General features: G+C 46.6%; 1 protein-coding gene across 5 annotated transcripts in view; it reads right to left on the bottom strand.

Moving 5' to 3' along the window:
* Nucleotides 1-20,653, bottom strand: part of RBSN (rabenosyn, RAB effector) — a 40,031-nt gene extending 19,378 nt beyond the window's left edge. Inside the window, exons 1-3 of one of the 5 annotated variants that reach the window (XM_072785024.1) lie at nt 20,356-20,653; nt 5,075-5,396; nt 1,220-1,360 (exon numbers count right to left, since the gene is read on the bottom strand). In XM_072785024.1, coding sequence (XP_072641125.1) covers nt 1,220-1,360; nt 5,075-5,222 — 289 coding nt within the window. In that variant the 5' untranslated portion in view covers nt 5,223-5,396; nt 20,356-20,653. Of the gene's footprint in view, nt 1-1,219; nt 1,361-5,074; nt 5,397-7,171; nt 7,286-7,610; nt 7,708-7,813; nt 7,968-20,355 lie in introns of those variants that run through there. The other 4 variants (XM_072785022.1, XM_072785025.1, XM_072785023.1 and 1 more) reach the window with 4 other exon arrangements.
* Between the last annotated feature and the right edge of the window lie 340 nt (nt 20,654-20,993).

Below are 20,993 nucleotides of genomic sequence, written 5' to 3' on the forward strand. Positions count from 1 at the left end.
TCCATGCAGGGAGTCTGACGTGGGACTCAATCCCATGTCTCCAGGATCAGGCCCGGCTGAAGGCGGCGCTAAACCGCTGAGCCACCAGGGCTGCCCTGAATATTTCTTAAATTTTATTATTACTATTATTATTATTTTTTAATAATAGTCCTGGGATAGAGTCCTGCATCAGGCTCCCCACAGGGAGCTTGCTTCTCCTTCTGCCTATGTCTCTGTGTCTCTCATGAATAGTAATAATAATAATAATAATAAAAAATCTTATAAGGAAATCATTGTTTATCCATTGCACAGACAGAAAATATATTAAATTTTGTTACCATTAAACAGTTAAAGGACATGTAAAATGAGTTAGTTCAACTTCATGTGGCATTTTTGGTAACAGATCTGTTGAGATATTATTCACACATACAATTCACTATTTGAAGCATACAAATTCCATGGTTTTTAGCATATTGAGTTGTACAACCATCACCAAAATAAATTTTAGAACATTTTCATTACCCCAAAAAGATAATTATTTTGAAAGTCAGTAGATGGTACCATGATTATGTGTTTCAGAAAATTAAGTTGCATAAATCAGTATCTCTTGCTGGGCAGGTAACATCCTACATGAGAGGAAATAACCCAGTCAATGGAGCCTCTACGTGGGCTGATGTCAAACACCTGGATTCCTACCTCAGTTCCATAGTTTCTTAGCTATTTAACTCTGAATAAAATCTTTTTAAAATATTTTTGTTTTTATAAAAGATTTTGTTTATTTGACAGAGAGAGAGCACAAGCAGAGTAAGCTGTAGGCAGAGGGAGAAGCATGCTCCCCACTGAGCAGGGAGCCCGATTTGGGGCTCCAGCCCAGGGTCGTGGATCATGACCTAAGCCAAAGGCAGATGCTTAATTGACTGAGCCATCCAGGCCTCAGATTTATTTATTTTAGAAAGATAGAATAAGCATGTGAGTAGGGGGAGGGGCAGAAGGAGAGAATCTTCAAGCAAACTCCCACTGAGTGTGGAGCCCAACAAGGGGCTTCACCTCACAACCCAAGTGAGATCATTACCTGAGCAGCAACCACATAGCGGGGCGGAGCGGGGGGATAACACTTAACTGACTGAGCCATCCAGGCACCTCTCCCCACTCCACTTTTTTTTTTCTCTCAGCTAACTCTTAAAACAATGAACACAATGATGTTCAAACATTTGCTAAATGAATGAACAGAATTTCTTACCTAGTTCCTGGGGTTCCCACATGTATGGGTCAACCCCTCCATAACTGAAAGACTCGTATCCTTGTGTCCCTGATTCTACTCGGTCATCTCCTTCTCGTTTCAACAGCCTGTTCTTGGCTTTCTTAGCCTTCTGCACAAGACCTTGAAAAATGAAGCAAACACAATGAATCCATAAAATCTACTAAAAAGTCAAGAGAAATCTCAAAACGCAAGAGTTGATGAAATGACTACACTTTATATAAAAAATTTTATATATCAAGTAAATTCCAATAGTAAGTCCACAACCGCTGTATTACAAATACCACAGAGCAACCCATTCACTGGTTACTAAGTTGGTTTATGTAGCGATTATAGAGCTAAATTACTGCTCGTTGCCAAATTTAAGAGCCCAATTAAAGAATTAAAATCTATTTCAATGAGGGGACCGAGGTAACGGAAATGTTTTTTTCTAGATCTTAACTGGGGAGAGAATCACATGGGTATATACAGTTTTTAAAACCCACTTAACTGTAGATGTAAAAACTTAAGTGTAAACTATATTTCAATTAAAATAACGTTTTTTTTTAAATTAAATTCTACAGTATTAATTAATTTATTTATTTTATGCTCTCATGAGTAAATACTTGTTTACTTCCAGGAGAGAATTCAACCAAATGTGCATCCCTGGACTAGTGTTTCCCATAATGCTTAGCTGTACATAGAGTTCTTCCCCCACTCACTTACTGAATGAATGCATGTATGAGGACACTGATAAAAAGCTTCAAGAAACAGGTATAACAGCTACAACATAACACAAAAGGAACCAGACTTGGTAAGAAGAGAAAATGAATGCTTCCTGGATTGATTCTTTGCATGTACCAGGCACAAAAGAAAGTGCTTTCAAAAAATCAGGCCAACGCCTGCTCACATTATGAAGCAGGTAGTATCCCTACTTATAAATGAGGACATGACAAAAAGAGAGGAAAACCTTGCTGCACCCCAGATCACAAGAGCTTATAAGGCAGCAGGGATGCAAGTGGAAACCTTATCTGTTTAAAATAAGAACCCCAGTTCTCCCCAGCCAGCATGATTCAAAAACTATGCCTCTACAGAACAGGGTTTTTCTGCTATCTGTGCTGAGGTAAGAGGACCTGCTGTTAAAAAGGAACAACAGTCAACTTATGGGGGGAAATTCTTGATTCTAAGTTGCTTTCATTAAGGCTCTTAAATCTTAGGTGATATCTCCTTCTCCCTCTAGAATCTAGTAGTAAATATCAGACTTAATACAAAATACAATTCTTTTAGATTTAATAGATCAATACTTTACGGAGTTCCCACAATTCTGAAGTGCTCTATCATCTGAATAACATTAAAAACACTACCACAGCTTTCCAAAAACCTAGGGAAATGTCGATATGGAAGGACTGGCAGGCAGAGGAGGGAGACTGTAAAGCTTATAGATATGGCTGTGTTAGACAGTCAAGCTAATAGCCACTTTGAGATGGCTTTCTTCCACTGGAAAAATAAGGTCCACCAGGACTAATGGACACCATCTAAAATACGTTCAAGTAATCTCTCAACATGGGAGAGAAAACTGCCTGAGGTAAACAAAGGGTTAGCAGACAGGAAATTGGAGTTAGCAATCACTAATTCATTTCTGCAAACAAGACTAAACTGTGTCAAGTTAAACAGGCAGTACATGCATTTAACCACTGTATGAGGACAGAAGAATACTCTGGCAACCTTCTCAGGTGTAGCACTTCAAGAGGCGGCCAATGAAGAACAATCCCATAACAACAACAAAACACAGAGTAGAAGCCACAGTTAATTTCCAACCATCCTTTCTTATACTTACCGTACAGGCGCTAAACTAAAGATGAACCAGGGCTGAGGCCCAAATTCGCTCACCACCTACTAATGACAAGTTTATATTTTCTTTCGTAAACTGCCACCAAAACCTGATCCCAAGGTTTGCTCTTTTGGCTTTAACATTTCACTTGACAAAACCAGCAATGTCATGAAATTTTTAAGAACCGAAAGACCAAATGAAGAGATGACCTGCTTTTTAAAGGACTTTTCAAAAATCTTTGCTGTCAGTCTTTAAAACTTTACTTTCCTGATTCAGAAACACAGAAAACTCCCACACAAACAAGACTTCCTTCCTGACTAAACAAATGATCATTAGACTAAAGGAATCCTTAACTCAATTTCTTAGTTCTTTTGAGGTACAGGGAAAAGAGAGGGGAAAAACACAAGAGAATTCTTACAAATTTCTTTCACAACTCATAAAATTCCTACTCTTTTATTCTAAGTGGATTCCCATACGATTATTCCCTAAGTAACCTTAAACATTTTTCCTCTAAGAAATAAATCACCACAAGAAGCTGAAGATATTGTCTAACCTCTGTACCCACTAGCATCAAAGTCTTAGTGACGTCACAGTATGTGACTCAGTTCAGCGGACACTCAGAATGGACACTCATTAAAGATCACGGAGGCCTTTCAGCTGTCCAAGAAACCTAGATGATCAGTTTGTTTGCATTCTAGCTGCAGGATAAGACATGATTGGAACACAGAGTCTGGTATCACCAGTGATGCCAAGCAGAAAGAGCAGCACTAGACTCAGAAATGACAGAGGAGCTGGGGTCCAGGTCTCGCTCTGGCAATTCCCATGTGACCCTGGATAAGTCACTCAACATCCCTGAGCCTCACTTTTTCTCTGCAGAATGAAATCAACCACATCCCTGCGGAGTTGCTGTGAAAATCAAAAGAAATAATGATTATGAAGGAACTCTGAAAACTGTAAAATGCAAAACATATTTTTTTGCCTCCTAATAGTTATGGCTCTCCTTCAGCCTCTACAGACAGAAGCCACCTCATTTATCAAAGCTCAGGATTTTGAAATATGTGACTTTGCCATGTTTCTGGACAGAGGTTATAAATGTTAATGCTTTCAACAATATTTTCTGAACTGAAAAGTGAGATATGGAGTAGGACTATTTGATTGCAGGGGGCATGTGATTCACATGTGTGGAGGCCAAATTCCACTCAGAAATACATGATCATTCCCTTCTCTCTCACCCAACACAGAATTGTGAATACACACATCCAGACCCTTTTATTCTCACTGCCTTCAGAAATGCTGCCAGCTGGGAGAAGCAGGCAAAAGTGAGTTCCAGAGTAGTGGCATCATCTTTAGTAGGAGTCAGAATCTAAAGTTTTGGAAATGAACGCTATGTATAGTTAAAACTCCTTTGAAAAAATGCTTTCTGCAACTCTCCACGATTTGAGGCCTAGGAAGCTCAAAAAACAAGTTTAAATTTTGGGGTTGTTTCTCCTTGCTTTTCTACTATGGCCTTCCTTTTTCTGGGCTGCAGAAGACAAGGTATAAGTGAAGAAGAATGGCAGGAAGGCTTGAATTTGTGACAGGGAAATGGGTGTACAATGTGCTTACACCTTCAGAGCAAAGGAGAGGAGTTCCATTCCAAATTCTTCACAAGGCTGACAATTAGATAATTCAATGTAGCAAGAGGCAGGAAAGCATAATAATTACATTTACTAGGTTCAAAGCCATGCCCTGCCTCACTGTGTGACTTCAGGCAACTTACCTAACTTCTCTGTGACTAGTACCCTCATCAGTAAAATGGGTCTCACAGTCTAATAGTTACTGTGAGAATTAAATGAAGTTCATTCATGGGAAGACTCTGAACAATGTCTGGCACATGGTAAGCATAAGATAGATATATGTTCACCGCTATAATATTATTTACTATCGTTTATCATGTTCTGGTGGCATCACGGAAGTTAATGAAACCATCCCATGAGTTAAAGCTCCCACTGACAGAATAGGATAAGCAAAAAATTCTCGCCTCTTACTTTTAATTTGCCCTTTGACATCACGGTCTTCCCCAGAGTGCTCTTCCTCATAATGTGACTGAAGCTGATAGAAAGATTGCAGGTTCTTCAGGCACAAAGGGCAAAGGAAGCCCTCCCTCACTTCCCCAGGGTCATCCAGAGAAGCCATAGCAATGTCCCTCTCAACCCCTGCCAGGCAAGGGCCTCATGCCAAGAGTCAGCTTGATTCCTCCACAAGGGACCAGGGATCTCACAGCATTAGCTTAACCAAGCAGCACACAGATGATGGGGAAGTGGTATCATGGCCCTGGTTGAGGTTTCCTCTTTGGAAGTAGGAGAAGCCCTGAAACAGGAAAGAAGGGGTAAAAAAGAAAAAAAAAAAAAAAAAAAAGCCAGTTTAGGCAAATTAGCAGCAATTGAGAATTTTCTTTGTTCTCTTGGCAGTTCAACAAGATTACTTAATGTTTGTTCAGTGCAAGTTTGAGAACACAAAACTGCTTTCTCAAATCCTTACACCAAAACACAAAACCTTCCAAGTATTGAGAACATCACTGGACAATGGCAACTCAATGAAGTAGGGAGTAGATTACTGAAGATAAGAAAATTCAACCTCAAAAGCCGACAAAGAGCAGCCCGGGTGGCTCAGTGGCTTAGCACGGCCTTCAGCCCAGGGCGTGATCCTAGAGACCTGGGATCGAGTCCCACGTCGGGCTCCCTCCATGGAGCCTGCTTCTGTCTCTGCCTCTCTCTCTCTGTCTCTCATGAATAAATAAATAAAATCTCAAAAAAAAAAAAAAAAAAAAAGACACAACACCAAAGCAGTTATCTAACATTGGCTCCAATTGGTCCAACTTCATAATTTGCGTGCCATTTTAGCCACTGAGGAAATGTTTGAAGTACTCACCAACACAGAAATTTTGACTGTTTATCTTGGTCTTTATTCAACCACATATACTGAGCTCTTACACCTATGCCAAAAATGCAAAGAGAAAAAGAAAGAGTGTCTGCCCTAAAAAAACAAACAAAAAAGATCCCAATCCTAGTCTAAGGAGGAGCATTAGAAAACCAGTGGTAAAAAGAAAAATCTACTTTGTGTTTTATATTTGTAGAGTGCTTTCTCTACAATAAACTTACTGGATTTTATAAGCCAATGAAGGACAGCTGAACAGCAAGCCTAATGCTCTCACTGCTTCAAAAATAAGAAGGATTTGGTGCTTGAACAATTCAGGGCTTAATAAGTTACATTTTCACTTTTATTGGGCCATGGCAAAGTCACTTCCAATGTCACCTCAGAAAAACTCCCGGTCATAGGGAGAATCCAGACAAAACCATTCCACAAAAGCAGAGAAATTTCTCCCCAAGACCCTGAGGTCACAAACTACAGTACAGAGTAAGAGGAAATACATGACCCTCAGCTTTAGATGGAGCTGCTTGGAGGGCCTGTGAGGAGGGATTGCCTGGTCCTCAAATCTGAGGGTAGCTGTGACCCAGAAAATAAACAAATGAAACACTGGGCCCCTGTTCTTTTCCCTCCAAGAAACCCTGTGACTATAGACACACAGATCTCAGTCCCTTGTCCAGGCAGTCACTGAAATAGTAGCCCCAGTTCCCTCCCCAGCCAGTGGTGCCTCGGATGCCCCGACTTCGGCCGCCCCCTTCCTTCTCCTGCACTCACCCCAATGACCACGAATCAAACCTCCCCCACCTACACACACATTCTTCACCTCTCAACCCAACCTTACTTCCTCGAGGAAATGCCTCTTGCTTGAGGCATTCCCCCATGGGACAGCTCCTGCCCTTCCCTCAGGGCACTTATAGCGATATAGTCACAAATACCTAAAATAACTAAGTATATAAGACTCTAGGGTTGGGGATCCCCGGATGGCTCAGCGGTTTAGCGCCGCCTTCGGCCCAGGGCGTGACCCCGGGGTCCCGGGATCGAGTCCCACGTCGGGCTCCCTGCATGGAGCCTGCTTCTCCCTCGGCCTGTGTCTCTGCCTCTCTCTCTGTGTCTCTCAGGAATAAATAAATAAAAATCTTAAAAAAAAAAAAAAAAAAAAAAAGGCTCTAGGCCCTGTAAGGGCAGGGACTGTGCGTTTTCCCCACCACCTTACTTACCCCCAGGGTCTAGCACAGTCCCCGGCACCTCCCACGAAGAAACGCAATAGAGCCTCACGAATGAATGAATGATAATGTCGGTCCTAAAATCACGTAACCAGACTCACGCCACCCACCAAAGAAATCTACTGCAAGCCACCAAGCCGGACCCGCGACCGCGACGTCCGCGAGCCCCTCACAGCCTGCGCACCCCGGAATTCTCCAGCCCGCACCAACGCTGCCGCCACACGCCGCAGGCCCCGCGCGGCCCGCAGTCGCGCCAACAGCCTGGAGCGCACCCGACGCCCCGCGTGGATCCAACAGGATCGCGCACACGCCGCAGGCACACGCCGCAACAGGAAGACTCGAGCCAGCGGCCGACCCGACTTCGCACGTCGCGGGGACGCCACAGCAAGCGCCACGAACAGCCCCACGCGAGCCGGGAACACGCCCCGCTCACCACAGGCAGGCAGAGCGCCGCAGCCGCAGCCGCAAGCACACGGGCGGAGCTCTCGGCCCAAGCTCCCGGCCCGACAGCCGCCGCTCCCAGCGCGCACGTCACACCCACCACCACCGCACACATGCCACACCCGCACGGCCCGCCCGCCTGTTCCTCGGCGGGGCCGCGCTCCCGCCCCTCCGGCCCTGCCCGGCCCTCTGTACCCGGCCGCGCTCCCACCGCCACGCAGGCCCGTGGGGGTCCTCCGGCCCGGGCTCTGGGCCTCCGCGGTCCCTCACTCCGCCGCGGCCGCCATCTCCATCGACTGCTCGACGCTCGGCAGGCGCGCCTGCGCGGCACCGAAACCGGAAGACAGGCTGACAGACGCCTGTCGAGCGCCGAATCTCCGACGGCGCCGGGCGGCCCGCGGCTTCTGCGCAGGCGCCGTGCGAACCCGCGGGACGGTCCTCGGCAATCTCGCAAGGTTTAGCTGTCCCGGGTACTTACGAGCCAAGCTTTGACGTCGGGCTTGCTCTGCACCGCGTTGAGGAGCTGGGAGAACAAGCCGGCCCTGAGCCAGGGGGCGGGGCTGGGGGTGGTTAACACGTCCCACCCCACATCCACCTGCGGTTCCGAACTAATTTGAGTCGATTCAAGTTCCCGAGAGCTAGAGATAGAAGGGAATATTCGGGAGACCCGGAGGATGTGGAGAGGGCCGGAGTAGAACCACGTGAGACTGGGGACGTGGGGTGGAGTGGGGTATCCATCCTGCGGGCATCCAGCACCGTCAAATCCGTGGGGAACCTGGGGGCGGGGGGGCATCTTCTGATGCAAGTCCCAGCGCGGTGAGCTGTCCCCGACCACCTGTTAGGACAGCCCTTACCCCGAAGAGAAGAAGTAACGTGTTGGCGGGGATACGGAGAAAAGTGAACCCTTGTGCGCTGTGCTAGGAAAGTAAGTTGAAGTGGCCACTATGGAAAACAGTATGGAAGGTCCTTGAACAATGAAAAGCGGACCCATCCCGCCATCCAGCGAGTCCGCGTCTGAACGCACTAACTTGAAAGCGACGTGCACCGCCGTCCCCGTCCCCGTCCCCGCATTGTTCTTTGCAACATGATTTACAATAGCCGGGATATGGAAACAGGTGTCCACCCATGGGTGAATAAAGGGTATATGGAACATTGTTCACCCATAAAAAGGAGTAAGAGCTTGCCATTTGCGACAACGTAGATAGACCTTGGAGGCATTACGCTAAGTGAAATAAGTCAGAGAAAGACAAATACCATATGACCTCACTTGCATGTAGAATCTAGAAACACAAACACGGGGCGTCTGGGTGGCTCAGTGGTTAAGCGTCTGCCTTTGGCTCAGGTCCTGGTCCCAGAGTCCCGGTATCGAGTCCCGCATCCGGCTCCTCATGGGGAGCCTGTTCTCCCTCTGCCTATGTCTCTGCCTCTCCCTCTGTGTCTCTCATGAATAAATAAATAAAATCTTTTTAAAAACCCACAAACACAAAAACTGATCTCATAGATACAGAGAATAGATTATTGGTTGCCAGAGGGGAGTGTGTGTGTGTGTGTGTGTGTGTGTGTGGTGAAATGGATGAAGGGAATCGAAAGGTACAGACTTACTGTTATAAAATAAATCATGGGGATGTAACGTACAACATGGTGACTATGGCTAATGATATCGTATTGCATATTTTAAAGTTGCTAAAGAGAGTAGATCTTAAAAGTTCTCGTTGCAAGAAAAAATATGTTGTAACTATGTTGGTGACATTTATTAAATAGGTTTATTGTGATGATCACTTTATGATATATGCAAAGTCAAATCATTCTGTTGTACATGAAATGTACATAATATATAATGTATACATGATATATACGTCAATTGTATCTCAATATAAAAAAAATACAGGATGATAACTCAGCACCTAGTCTGTGCCCTGCATTGTGCTGGGTAACACAGGGTATTTAGACACAAACTTCATCTGAGTCCTGGGAAGCTATTTGTGCCCTGCACAAGGGCTGGCATTCAGCACTGTCCTGGGCTCTGGAAGAAGAGCTGCAGAGGATGATGAGAAGATCTGAGCTTTGGAGTCAGAAGACAGCCCCAGTTCATGTTCCAGGAGTGTTACTTGACTCCTTTGCCTCCTGGTATCACCATCTGTAAAATGGGATGAAAATAATAGCTTCTACTTTATAGAGTTATGAATATTGAATGAGGTATGTGTATGTGGCAGTGAGTGTGTGTGTGTGTTTGCCTTTAACACTAGCTCTGGCTCTGGACAAGAGCACTGCTTCTGTGATTAGCACTGGGCCTGCAGCATCTCCCATTTAAGGACACAGGGATCCCATTAGGGGGAACGCTGAGTGAGAAGCAGTGACCAGTGAAAAGGCAGGGAGCTAGAGGTCCAGAGGCCTGGGTTCTAGCCCTGGCCACACCTTACTTTGTGACTTTGAACAGTTCCCTACCTCTCTGGGCCTCAGTTTTCTCATATGTACAAATAAAATAAGTTCCAAAGAATTGCAAGCTCTTCTACTTTTTTCAACCTGATGATCGATTTTTTTTTTTTAACTTTACAAGGTTGGCAGGAATGGACAGTGATTTCCTTCTGTATGTTGGCACAGACAAGGAAGAGACCTTGCCAACCTCTCAGATGTAAAATAGGATACCAAGCTCTGCCTCTCTGTTGCTGGCCTCTATCTTGGGACCTGGTAGCCAGGCCTTGGAGAGTGAAAACACCTGATTAAGTGTCTGGGCCCAGTTAAGTCCCAGAACAGGCCGCTCTTACAGGCAAGACTATATTTGGGGTCAGATGATGAACCTTTTTTTGAGTCATTGTGATTTTGCCTGTCATTCTACCATTTACAAAAGCCAATGTCACATTCACCATTTCACTTGCTCAAAAAAGCAGTGACAGTGTGGCCTGCAGCTTGTAAATTAATTCTGAAAATCAAGATGGATCGGCCACTGCTGTTTTATTTTATTTATATTTTTAAAAGTAATGATGATGAAGAACTTCTTGTGTGCTTTACAGTTTATCAAAAACATTTTCATTATTTAAATCCCTTGGATAACTCTATTACTATTTCTATTTCAATAATAATAATGGCTAATATTTACTGAGTGATTCACATGTGCCAGTCATTGTTTTATGTGTTTTATATGCTGGGACTTACTTGATTCCCACAAAACTCTATGTGGTACCAACTAATATTATTCCCATTTTTAAAAAAGATTTCATTTATTTCTTCATGAGAGATGCAGAGGGAGAGGCCGAGACATAGGCAGAGGGAGAAGTTTCCCTGTGGGGAGCCTGATGTGGGGCTCAATCCCAGGATCACAACATGAATGAAAGGCAGATGCTCAACCACTGAGCCACCCAGATGCCCCCTATAGTTCCTATTTTTAAAGTGACAAATCTGAGGCACAGAGAGATCAAGTGACAACCTCCACTTTTTCTTTCTCCGCAAAGGCCTGGTCTCTGAGCTGTCCTGCATCTCTCAGCATCTTCCAGGTGCCGATCATGTACCAGGCATAGAGATAGAGGATGTGAGAAAAATAAGGCAGGATGGTCTCTCAGTCTCGAAGGAGGCCATAGCTGTCAAAGAATAAGGATACAAACACTCATATATCAGTTAGTTTAAGAGAGCGAGAGAGAGACGTGTGCATATGTGTGCAGATGCTCTGGCATCAACGGGGAAACTGGTGAAATCCCCCGTGGGACTTCAGGGAAGGTTCCCAGAGGCAGAAACACATGAGCAGAGTACTCAGGGAAAGATAATCATGAAGAACCTTCCAGGCTAGGGGAACAGCATATGCAAAGGCATGATCGTGGAGAAGAACACGTGTCCCTTGAGAAACTTAGAAAAAGTCATTCATGCTTACAGCATTGTTCCCAACACTGTAGGGAGCTGATTCTAAGGGTGGACTCAATCTCTTCACTTTTGCCTTCCACCTTATGGTTCTCTCTCTCTAACTCTCTCTCTCTCTCTAGCTCTCTTTTTCTGACCCCTTATTGTGGAAGTCTATCCGAAGCAGCACAAGATGTCTTGGCATCACATTAAAACCCCTGAACAGGAAAGGGAAATCACGATGCCGTAAGCATACGTCAGGGGAAAGTGTGCACCACGTCATGCAACTCCCCAAAGATCTGGCTTCCCTCCAGGCTGGCCCAGGCCCCAGTTCTGCTGGCCGCCACCAACTGCTACTGTGGTGGTGAGTGGGCAGGCAGAGGGGGTACAAGTTGGCACACCCCGTCCACTGGCACAGGAAGATGAGGGTAATGAGGGAAGAACTGGCAGGGCTGTGGGAAGCAGGGCCTGGTCTGCAGAATTGGCAGAGGGTGTGCCAGGTTGAGCAGTGTCCACAGGGAATCTGTGGCACCTGCTTAAGGTCAGTAGGAGAGGAAGCAGAGAATGGAGGAAAGAAAAGAGGAAAGAGGGAAGGAAGAGAGGAAAGCAAGTAGGGAAAGAGAGAGAAAAGAAGGACAAGGAAAAAGTTAAGAGGCAGAAAAACATCATGGTTATAAGCAAGACACTGGGTTTTAATCCCAGCCCAGTAGCTATATGTGATCCCAGGTCACTTAAATTCTCTTAGCTTTAGTTTCCTCGTCAGTAAACTGGGATAATAGACCTCCCTCCTAATCTGGAGGACTAAACCAGTTCCTATTCGGAAAGTGCTAGAACAGTGCTTGGCACATAGGAAGGACTATGTAAATATTTGTTAAATAAAGAAAAAGGAGGGGAGATGTCTTTCAAATGCCTTGGCAGTTGTGTCAGCCTGAGTCAGACAGTGCCATAGGAGGTGTGACGATCCAATCTGGTGTCATGGAAACATCTCTGAGAGTCACGGCCCTGCCAGATGGGAACCCAGATGAGAATCAAGTAGTAACTACATTCATTGATCTAAGGGAGGTGGGGTGAGCAATGACACCCTCACAGATCTGAAAAGTACGATCCATGTGGATCTCTTGGCAGGAGGGCATGTGAACTGCCAAGGCCACACAATCTACAGGTTGCATGCTGGCATCTCCTTGGACCTACTTTGTAGGGCCACCACCAGCTGTAGAGGTCTTTAGTGAATGGGAGAGAGACTCCCCGTCAACAGGTGAGCCCTGTTCCAGCACTCAAGCCTTGCACTTGGTGAGTAGGGCAGCGACTGGATTTCTGCTCCCGCTCGATCCCTCAACTGTGCTGTCCACAACCTGCACCAGAGGCCCCGGGGCGAGGGCCAAGAATGAAGGTTCAACACAGTCCTCCAGTCGAGAAAAATCACACTGCTTATCTGTAGTTTCAATTTTCATTTTTCTGACCTAAATCTCCAGAGATACGTGTGTGCCTGGCCATTTGAGAAGTTATCCCAAATCCAAATGAGATTTGAAATAATCCATGTATATGTGGTATTTTAAGTATCTGGGGCATTTAAGAGAGTCTGTCATGTAGAACATCTAACACATTAGACACATGACTCCAGTTTAAAATGTGTAACTCGGCAGTGGACTTGCACTTTTAAGTTCATTCAACAAACTCTATGTTAAGCACCTGCCTACATGGAAGCCTGAGATAAACCAGACAGTAATTCTTGCCTTCAGGCAGTTGACATTCTACTGGAGTGACACAGACGCTGCACAATAGCTACACTAGATAATTGCATTTTATAGTGTGTTAGAAAGTAATAAGTGCTATTGGAAAAAAAGCACAGAGTAGAGAAGATGGGGAGTGTCGGATCAGAGTATCTAGTAGGGTGATCAGAGCAGGTGTCCTAAAGAAGGCACCATTTGAACAAAGACCTGAGGCCAGTGAGGAATGAGCCATTCCATGCAGAGGAAACAGCCAGTTCAAAGTCCCCAAGACAGGGATGTGTGTGGCAGATTGAAGAAAAAGTAATGAGGCCAACCCCCGTGTTCCTAGCAGCACTAGTCACAACAGCCAAAAGATGGGAACAACCCAGGTGTTCATCAACAGATAAATGGATAAACAAAACGTGTTCTGTCCATACAATGGAATAACATTCAGTCATAAAAAAGGAATGAAATTTTGGTATTTGTGACAACATGGATGGACCTCTTCTGTTATGCTCAGTGAAATGAGCCAGATGCAGAAAGACAAGTACAGTATGGTTCCATTTATATGAGATCTCTAGAATAAGCAAGTTTGTAGAGATGGAAAGTCAAACAGATGTTACCAGGGGTGGGGGGAGTGGTGGCTGGAAGTTGCTGTTTCATGGGTATGGAATTTTTATTGGGAGTGATGGAAAGGTTTTGGGTATAGATAGTGGTGCTAGCTACACTACATTGTGAATGTATTTAATGCCAGTGAATTGTACCCTTATGAATGGTTAAAATGATAAACATTATGTGTATTTTGCCACAATTAAAAAAAAGTAATGCCAACAGAGCTGGGACAGAGAGGGCCAGGGAGAGACTTAGAGGAATTAGTTCCGAGAGCTCAAGGGGAGAGGGCAGGTCATGGCTACTGCAGGGACTTGGGCCTTTACTCTGAGTGAGGTGGGGGCCAGGGAAAGGTTTGGAGTAGGGGAGGGACAGGATCTGACCTCTGGCTTCTGTACTGAGAAGAGATGCAGATGGCAAAAACGCCAAGTGTGCTTGGCACGAACTGAACGGTTGACAAGTATCAGCTGCAAGGATTCATATCAAGTCTCAGAAAGGAAGCACAAATTCCAACAGTAGGTGCCTCTGGGAAGGGGAGCTGGAGGTGGAGGGCTCTGCAGTAAGCGGAGCAGGGGGCTGTGAGGAGCTGATGCAGCCACCGGGGGGCGCCATAGGACCAAGCGACAGCCGTGCACACAGCTCAGATTGTCCACTCCTGGATGGTTCTACGGATTCCTTTATTTTTTTCCCCTAAAGATTTCATTTATTTGTTCATGAGAGACACAGAGGGAGAGAGAGAGGCAGAGACACAGGCAGAGGGAGAAGCAGGCTCCCTGCGGGGAGCCCAATGCGGGACTCGATCCTGGGACCTCAGGATCACACTCTGAGCTTAAGGCAGGCGCTCAACCACTGAGCCACCCAGGCGTCCCGGCTCTACTGGGTCCTATTGTCTTCCGAGGCTCCCTCCTCCTGTCGGGCAGAAGAGGGTGAAGACCCCAGCACTGTGGGGTGGGAGAGTCAGTCCCCCCATCCAGCTCCTGCACTGCTGAATTAAGGCCCCTTTCTCTTGCAGGGGCTGGACTGAGCATTTGAGGACAGTGCGGAACTCAGATGGCCCCACACACAGCCATGTTCTGGACTGGCCTTCTGCCTTCAACAGAGCTCTTCAGTTCTTTCCTTTCGGGGACCCCAGCTCAAACCTACTCTTTTAACAGCCCTTTCATTACAGTGAACAGTGCCTCCATTCAGCCAGGTGCTCCAGTCAAAAGCCCTGGGATCATTTTTGACTTCTCTCTTTCTTTCACACTCCACTTCTAATCCATCAGCAAATCCTGTTGGGTTTTGCTCTGAAATGGATCTGGAATATGCCCACTTCTGCCCACTTTGCCACCACCCAGGCATCTCTCACCTGGATGACTGCAGCAGCCTCCTCCCTGATGCCTTTGCCTCTGCCATCACCCCACGAACACCTACAGACTCTGCATCTCATACAGATGGAAGGTCCTACTGGAACAAAGTCATGTCCCTCCTCTGCTCAGCACCCTCCCAAGGCTCCCTCCAAAGTCTTCACAATGGTCCACAGGGCCCTACACGACCTGGCCTACAGTGCTCTGCAGATTCATCTCTTGCCACCATCCCCTACCCCAGGGATGCATTCACGATGGCCTCCTTGGGCTCCTGCTCTCAAGCAGAGGCTCCACCTCTTGGCATCTGCGTTTGCTGGTCCTGTGCCTGGAATACTCTTCTCCCAGATTCTTAAATGTCTTTTCTCCCTCATCTCTGCACGCATGTCACCTCTTCTCTGACCCCACTATCAAAATAGCACATCCCAGGCCAGAGCTGGGACCAGGAGAGGCAAGTGAGGTGCCCAGGGTGCAGAATTTAAGGGGGCACTCACTTCCAGGACCGTGCAAGTACTGGCCGCATTTTTGCACTCTGGGGGCCTCACTCCCCACCCCCTGGTCCTGGCTATTCACCAGCATCCTTACTCCTTTACTTCTGTGTCGCTACTTTGCATTTGTTTTCTTTCTCACTTAGGAATACGTGCCAGAGTTGACTGATCACCTTCCTCCTCCTGGGATGAAGGCTGCAGGAGGCTGGGAATTTTGTCTCATTTACTACTGTATCCCCAGCCTCAAACTATGCTGGTCCATAAAGGCCCTCAGTAAATGTTTGTTGAAGGACTCAGTGCACAAATGTGTATCTTGGGCAGGTGGCTGAGTCTCTCTCAGCCGCCATTTCCATGTCTGTAAAATGGGGGTGAGAGGACCCCACACCTCCTCGAGCTGTGGTGAGGACTGAGATTGTATGTCTAACACAAGTCATGTGGTTTCTGATGTACAGTGTACAGTCAATAAGTGTACAGTCAGTAAAGGTCAGCTGTTGTCATTATTCCTGTGAAGCCATGGATCCCATACTAGGGAAGGTAATGCTAGTTGCTAACAAACCAACTGCAGGATTTTGGTGCCATAACAACTTGTAATGGCCAGTGCAAGTTTTTCTGATCAGTGGGGCCAGTGGGGGAAGAAGGAGGTGAAGAAGAACTCTCTCTTGTCAGTCATTCATTCCTTTGGAGACTGAAGACAATCAAGCCATGGCTTCAATGTCTGGCTTCTAAGGTCACCCTGGAGCTCGTGTCCAGCCAAGAGATGAAAGAACAAAGAATGGAAAAATACACCCACTTCTCAACCACCTGACCCAGAAGCAGCATCATTCTCTTGCACCTTCATTGACAAGAACCCGTCACATGGCCCCTCCCAGCTGCAATGAGGGCAGGGTAATGTGGGGCCAGGCTGGGCAGCTACATCCCAGTGTTGCATGCCATGGTGGAGAAGCACACAGCTGGCCTTTTCTGCCTTAGAGACTTTCTTAGATGAGGTCTACACTCCCTGAAAGCCTCAGGCTTGAGCCTCTGCCAGGCTGTCAAGTCACCAGCTTTGCTGGCCTGGTGTGAGAGACCACCCCAGGTATCAACTGTGGGCACCCCACCCTAAGGGGGTGATGCCCTGGATTGCAAAAGATAGCAGTGGAAATCTCATGGCCTCAGCATCTCTCTCTCTCTCTCTCTCTGAATCAAGAGGATGCAACTTGTCACAATGGTCTTTAAGGCTGAGTTTCTGGCCAATTCTCTTCTGATCAGCAGATTAGACAGCCCAGCATAGCTAATCACAGTCAACGCGTGAGGAGCAGAAGACCACAAAAGTGTTGAAAAAATAGAGAAGAGTCTGGGAGAGGCCAAGTCTTCCCCTACACTTTTAGGGTTCTTTTCCCTCTGATTCTATGGGTAGCCAAATCTCCCCCACTCCTCACCTTTGTCTCTTCTCTACATCATCATCATTATCACTGTTGAGCGGACGCCTGTTGCATTTTCCTGGCTGGCATACACCCCCCTTCATACTGGTAACATCTTCAGTCCTTGGGGGAATCACCCTCCCCTGCATCAGTCTGTGTGGTTAGGTAATTTCCATAACTCTGTGCTACAGAATTTGCTATTGAATCCATGACTTTTACGTGAGATTTAAAATCCAGCTGGGCCCCACCGCCGAGCAACCTCTCATACTCCCACTGCCTTCTCACCTCCAGAGTCTTCTTTTTCTAAAAGCTCTGTGTCCACTCCTGGGAAGTCTTTCAAACTCAATAGTGCACATGCACCTTCTGTAAAAAGAGAGGCTGCCTCTGGCCAGGCATTGGCCCACATGGACTGAGAGCTGAGAGGCTGGTCTGGGGAGAGAGCTCCCTTGCTACAGAAGCTCTGTCAGTCAACTATTGCTGTGTAACAAACACTCCTGAGCTCAGTGGCTTAAAACAAACCACTAAACTCAGTGACATGAGCATTTGCTTTTGTTCACTAGTCCACTTACCAGCTGGGCAGTTCTTCCGGTCTTGGTTGGACCCTCTCCTACATCTGAGATCAGCCACTGCCCAGGTATGCAGCCCTGAGGATCTTGCCAGAGCTCTCTCACATATTTGGGGATTGATTTGTCTAGAACAGCTTTGACTGGGTTAAATGAGTTCTGCTCCATGGGGTCTTGTAGCTTCTATCAGGCCAGCTCGGGCTTGTTCACAAAAAGAGAGCAAGCAAGGATGTCTGGGTGGCTCAGTGGTTGAGCATCTGACTTTGGCTCAGGCTGTGATCCCAGGATCCTGGGATCGAGTCCTGCATCGGGCTCCCTGCAGGGAGCCTGCTTCTCCCTCTGCCTGTGTATCTGCCTCTCTCTGTGTTGTCTCTCACAAATAAATAAAATCTTTAAAAAAAAAAGAGAGAGAGAGAGAGAGAGAACAAGCAGAAGCATGCAAGGTCTCCGTAGGCTAAAGCTCAGAACTGTCACATTGTCACTTCTGCTGTCTTTTAGCCTTCTGTTGGCCAAAGCAAGTCATAGGACTGGCCTAGATCCAAGGATGGAGAAATGGACCCATCTCTTTCGAGAAGGAACCACAAAGGGGTAGGTATCCATTCATAGGCTGCCATCACAAACAGACTGGGTGACTTAAACAACAGAATTTTGTTTCCTCACAGTTCTGGAGGCTGGAATCCAAGATCAAATTGCTGGCAGGACTGATTTCCTCTGAGAACCCCATCCTTGGCTTGCTGATGGCTTCCCCCTCTCTGTGTCTTCACACAGTCTTCCCTCTGTGCATGTCTGTATCCTAATTTCCTCTCCTCCTAAAGACACTGCATGGGTTTGAGTTCCTGTAATGACCTCATTTTAACTTAATCACTTCTTTAAAGACCCATCTCCAAATATGGTCACATTCTGGGGTAGCAGAGGTTAGAAGTGCAACATACAAATTTTGAAGTTATATAACTCAGTCCATGAAGGATAGAGACTATGCCCATCTTTGCTTCATCTAGCACAGACACCTTGCTTTATCCTACGTATGATGATGACCCTACAAAAACATCACCAATTCACTCACGAGGAAGCTGAGGTTCCCAGGTGGTAAGTGGCTTAGGGAACCAGCCCAGAAGTCCAGGACCTTCAGACTAAAAGGCTCTCTCACATTCCCTTTTCCTCACTGGGGGTATGTTCCCGGGCAGAGCCCAAGATGGGGGCAGGTTATCTGGAAAGCCAGTTCTTCCTCTTGAACAAGCTGATGTGAGAAACAGGGCAAAGGCCAGCCATGCCCTGCCCCCATGGGTCCCCTCCTCCCTGGATCCACACACAGAACACCCAGGTCTCCCCTCCCTTGACCTGGAAACACACTGGTTAGTTCTTGAAACAGAGCCTTGAATTCGGGATGTCAGGCACACTTCCCAGGCTCCTGCAGGGTGCCACTCCTGGTCCTTTCCAGACAGTTTTAAAGCGGGGAAGAGTATCCTTCCCACATTCGTATCAGACTGCTTTTTACTTCTGGCATAAGCTGTGCTGTTTTCCTGCTTCCTCACCTTTGCATATGCCATTCCCTCTGCCTGAAGTGTCCTTCCCTTCTCTCCTACCCCTCTGAGCCTGGCTAACTCCTCATCAACCTCTAGAACTCATTTTAGTGGTGCCTGGGTGGCTCAGTCAGTTAAGCATCTGCCTTTGGCTCAGGTCATGATCTCAGGGTCCCGGGATCGAGCCCCCCCATCCTGCTCAGTGAGGAGTCTGCTCCTCCCCCCTGCTCATGATCTCTCTCTGTCAAATAAATAAAATCTTTTAAAGGGGGTTGCTGCTCCTGTCTTAATCATGTACCAGCCACACCCTACTTGTGGAATTTGAGCAAGTTCTTTTTTTTTTTTAAGATTTTATTTATTCATGAGAGACCTGAGCTGAAGGCTCAACCACTGAGCAACCCAGGTGCCCCAAATTTGAGCACGTTCTTTAGCCCCTCCGTGCATTAGTTTCTTCACCTGTAATTGTGTGAAGATCCAGGGAGTTACTATATGCCAAGTACCTAGAAGAGTCTCTGGCACAAAGTCAGTATGCAGAGATGCCTGAGTGGCTCAGCAGTCTAGCATCTGCTTTTGGCTCAGGGTGTGATCCTGGAGACCCGGGATCGAATACAACGTCAGGCTCCCTGTGAGGAACCTGCTTCTCCCTCTGCCTGTGTCTCTGCCTCTCTTTCTGTGTCTCTCATCAGTAAATAAATAAATCTTTTTTAAAAAGTCAGTATGCAATACATGTGAGCTATTATTTGTGTTATTATCCCCCAGAGCCCTGAATAGGACCTGGCCCGGGAGTTATTTGCTGAATTAATGAATTATGAATGACCTTCAGCTTCATGAGCAGAAGACGGGAGCATGGGGATGAGAAATAAGAATATCACCAAGCGCCTTAAGCATTTTAATTAGAGCCTCCTGCACGCCCCCGTGCTGTCTGGCCACCGCTTTCTGCTCCTATTTTTGTTTAGCCTGGGTGGCACTTTGAGGATCAGAATTTGGGGCATCATCTTCTGCCTGCGTCCTGAGCCCATGTGCCAGACCCAGTGGCCTCCCACATGCCTCCCAGCCGCTGCTTTAAATAGCTTCCTTTTGCTAACTGTTAATATAAAGCCGGGAGCAGAGCTTATGTAAGCCGACCAGCATTTCCCCCAACTTAGCTGAGACCCTGAGTCCTGTAAATCCCACCAGAGGGGGCATGCGGGCTCGTCCCACCAACAGGGGCCCTGGAGCATCAATCTTCTGGAGAGACAGGTGGCAGAGGCTCAGGGGAGCTCTGGGGAATCACTCACCTCTCCCTGGTTGTACTTAAAGAATTCAGATACTTGTCTCACATCTTCCCATTGATCTGGAACAGACCTGGACCTCGGGGTCTTTGACATTCTCCATGTGATTCTGATGCTCAGCAAGATTGAGGATCACAGGCCTAGAGCCTCTGGCTTCATCTACCAACCACTGGGTGGGCTCTTTCCAGGCATTAAGCAGGGGTCTCACTTTCCTGACCCCCACCCACTTTTTATAAGCGACAGCAACACTTCTGGGCATAGTCCTTGAGTCCACTGGGTGGTCTGTGTGCCTCCTGTGCAATTTTGCCCTCTCTATAAACCACCTGTTACTTACTTTGAATACTACTCACTTTTAAATTTTAACTTCATTCTAAGAAGATGTGAAATAATGGACTGGATGTACTAGTCTGTTTTCTTTAATACACAAATAAAGGCCAGACTGTTAAAACTTAAACCCATATGCTACAGAAAATCATTTTGTGCAGAGCCAGGAGAGGGAGGGAGCAGGGAGGAGTCACCCCAGGGTACATGGGATCAGGGAATAGAGGGTGCCTTCCAGGGTTGCATATCAAGAAAGGCGATGGGACAACTCCCAAGTCAAGACCAGCATAAGTATGTGGAAAATGCTTAGAATATCTCTAGGG

The sequence above is a fragment of the Canis lupus genome, chromosome 19, assembly GCF_048164855.1.
Source record: "Canis lupus baileyi chromosome 19, mCanLup2.hap1, whole genome shotgun sequence".
In the NCBI taxonomy this organism is placed as follows: Eukaryota; Metazoa; Chordata; class Mammalia; order Carnivora; family Canidae; genus Canis; species Canis lupus.